The sequence below is a fragment of the Lucilia sericata genome, unplaced genomic scaffold (assembly GCF_015586225.1).
Source record: "Lucilia sericata isolate MDLA Ls3-8-SP2 unplaced genomic scaffold, ASM1558622v1 Contig000369F_arrow, whole genome shotgun sequence".
Lineage (NCBI taxonomy): Eukaryota > Metazoa > Arthropoda > Insecta > Diptera > Calliphoridae > Lucilia > Lucilia sericata.
Genome location: NW_023994388.1, coordinates 317,501 through 320,444, shown reverse-complemented (window position 1 = coordinate 320,444; position 2,944 = coordinate 317,501). Strand labels below are relative to the sequence as shown.

The window sequence follows — 2,944 nt, the reverse complement described above, 5'->3', positions numbered from 1 at the left end:
TTAAGCATTTGAAATCGAGATTTCATCATTTTACATATATGTAGATTCGGACGCGTTTTTAGGACCAAATTTTAACGTATATTCCCTCTATTTATGATGTGCTAATAACCTAAGGTGTAGTAAACTAGATAGCCCAGCTAGGTTAGATAGATAGAAGATAGATAGCTATATAGAAAGAAGATAGATTAGCATATATAGTAGATAGATCGATCAGATAGAAGATAGATAGATAGATAGATAGACAGACAGATAGATAGCTAGATAGATAGATAGTAGTCGATAGATATATAGATAGATAGATAGATAGATAGATAGCTAGCTAGATAGATACATGATAGATAGATAGGATTAGATAGATTAGATAGATAAGATAGATAGATAGATAGATAGATAGATAGATAGATAGATAGATAGATAGATAGATAGATAGATAGATAGATAGATAGATAGATAGATAGATAGATAGATAGATAGATAGATAGATAGATAGATAGATAGATAGATAGATAGATAGATAGATAGATAGATAGATAGATAGATAGATAGATAGATAGATAGATAGATAGATAGATAGATAGATAGATAGATAGATAGATAGATAGATAGATAGATAGATAGATAGATAGATAGATAGATAGATAGATAGATAGATAGATAGATAGATAGATAGATAGATAGATAGATAGATAGATAGATAGATAGATAGATAGATAGATAGATAGATAGATAGATAGATAGATAGATAGATAGATAGATAGATAGATAGATAGATAGATAGATAGATAGATAGATAGATAGATAGATAGATAGATAGATAGATAGATAGATAGATAGATAGATAGATAGATAGATAGATAGATAGATAGATAGATAGATAGATAGATAGATAGATAGATAGATAGATAGATAGATAGTAGATAGATAGATAGATAGATAGATAGATAGATAGATAGATAGATAGATAGATAGATAGATAGATAGATAGATAGATAGATAGATAGATAGATAGATAGATAGATAGATAGATAGATAGATAGATAGATAGATAGATAGATAGATAGATAGATAGATAGATAGATAGATAGATAGATAGATAGATAGATAGATAGATAGATAGATAGATAGATAGATAGATAGATAGATAGATAGATAGATAGATAGATAGATAGATAGATAGATAGATAGATAGATAGATAGATAGATAGATAGATAGATAGATAGATAGATAGATAGCTAGATAGATAGATAGATAGATAGATAGATAGATAGATAGATAGATAGATAGATAGATAGATAGATAGATAGATAGATAGATAGATAGATAGATAGATAGATAGATAGATAGATAGATAGATAGATAGATAGATAGATAGATAGATAGATAGATAGAGATAGATAGATAGATAGATAGAGTATAATATAAGTGAAACTTTATAACACAGGCTCAAAGGCCAATGGTCAATTATAACTGCTATGATGTTTCTAAGATGGCATTTAGTCAGACTTTAGACAAAACGTGTCCTGTGAATTTCCATGACAGGGCAAATAAAGTATAGTTTTTGGACACTCTTCAATAAGTTACTTTCCCTTAATGAGGTCTTGCTATGCTTTTAAGAGTCCAGAAAAGCATGATTTATCTGCAAGGCCGATTACCGAAAGACCCTTCGGGTAGGCGTGCTGGGCTTTAGATAAAACTTCAGATTTTAGAGATGTTCTGTTAAAAATATAAATTATTCTTTCCAGAGTTTTAGGTAGGAATCTGAAATCGTCGGCCTTAGTACGAACGAGCGAACATAATAATATACCTTCATCCTTCATTCAATCTAACCTAATAAATCTTATAAATAAAATAATTATATAGATTTCCTTTTCATTTCCACTTTGAATAAATAATTACTATTCTTCTTTATTTCATGATTCTGTATATGTATATTCCATTTCTACATGCATACATACATGTGTATGTATATACTACACTATGATGTATAAATATAAGTAAATAAATTCACATTTTAATATTCTATCTCTTAATATTCTGTTGTTTTAAAATTTTAAATACGTTATTAATGAACTCATTGATGGACATTTCATATCATCCGGCAACATGATTTCGTAAAAATAACGCTGTATAAATGTCCACGAATATTCATTCGATGAAGGATATGGTAAATTCAAAACACGATATATTTTCATGCAACAGTCAAGAGCACTAATAAAATCTGGCATTTCATAGAGAGCCACATCGAAGTGTACATAGATTTCATGGATATTGATGTTGTTGTCACCCACAACGACAATGAGCGGCGTATAATCGGTGTGTATGTCACCGTATTTAATGGAAAACTCTTCACGTTTTTGATCCAAATCTTCGAGTGTATTTACACGTATGGCGAAAAGATCTACAGCTTCAACAATGGAAATTTTACGACGATTGCCCAAGGCATCACGATAACGAGCCATGGGTAGCATAATGGCATTCAGCAACACAGTTATTATATAGTCTTCGGTGTCTAAAATTAACATCAAATATGTTTGTTAAAACGGTAAGTGGGGGAAATGTTAGTATTAAGGTTTCTATACTTACCTTTGCCAGGTTTAGATTTGCATAAAGCAAATAGTCCTTTACACATGTCATCCTTTATGTTGCCTTGATAGTAACTGAAAATTTTCTGTGCGAAAGTTTGCCACTTTTTATGCAAAGCAGTTGCTTTGTTGCGGGAAAATTTCAAACGGAAATCAATATCAAACTGAAAATAAATTTATGGAATACAATACATATGTAATTGATGTATGGAAGTTCTCAAGCTACTACCAATTCCATGCCTCTGGCATTTAAATATTTTGGCCATTGTTGTAGTACATCCTTAATGGTGGAGTGTTCAACATCTTCCTGACGTGCCAAATATGTTTTAGACCACATTGTCTTAACATCATCCCAATCGAG

At 30.1% G+C, this 2,944-nt stretch overlaps 1 protein-coding gene across 1 annotated transcript in view; it reads right to left on the bottom strand.

Moving 5' to 3' along the window:
- Positions 1 to 1,873: 1,873 nt before the first annotated feature.
- The window catches only part of LOC119604202 (integrator complex subunit 1 homolog), a 7,221-nt gene continuing 6,150 nt past the window's right edge, over positions 1,874 to 2,944 (bottom strand). The window contains exons 5-7 of the mRNA XM_037956681.1: positions 2,813 to 2,944; positions 2,585 to 2,747; positions 1,874 to 2,510 (exon numbers count right to left, since the gene is read on the bottom strand). The exon at positions 2,813 to 2,944 is cut by the window's right edge and continues 447 nt beyond it. Coding sequence (XP_037812609.1) covers positions 2,044 to 2,510; positions 2,585 to 2,747; positions 2,813 to 2,944 — 762 coding nt within the window. The 3' untranslated portion in view covers positions 1,874 to 2,043. The remainder of the gene's footprint in view (positions 2,511 to 2,584; positions 2,748 to 2,812) is intronic.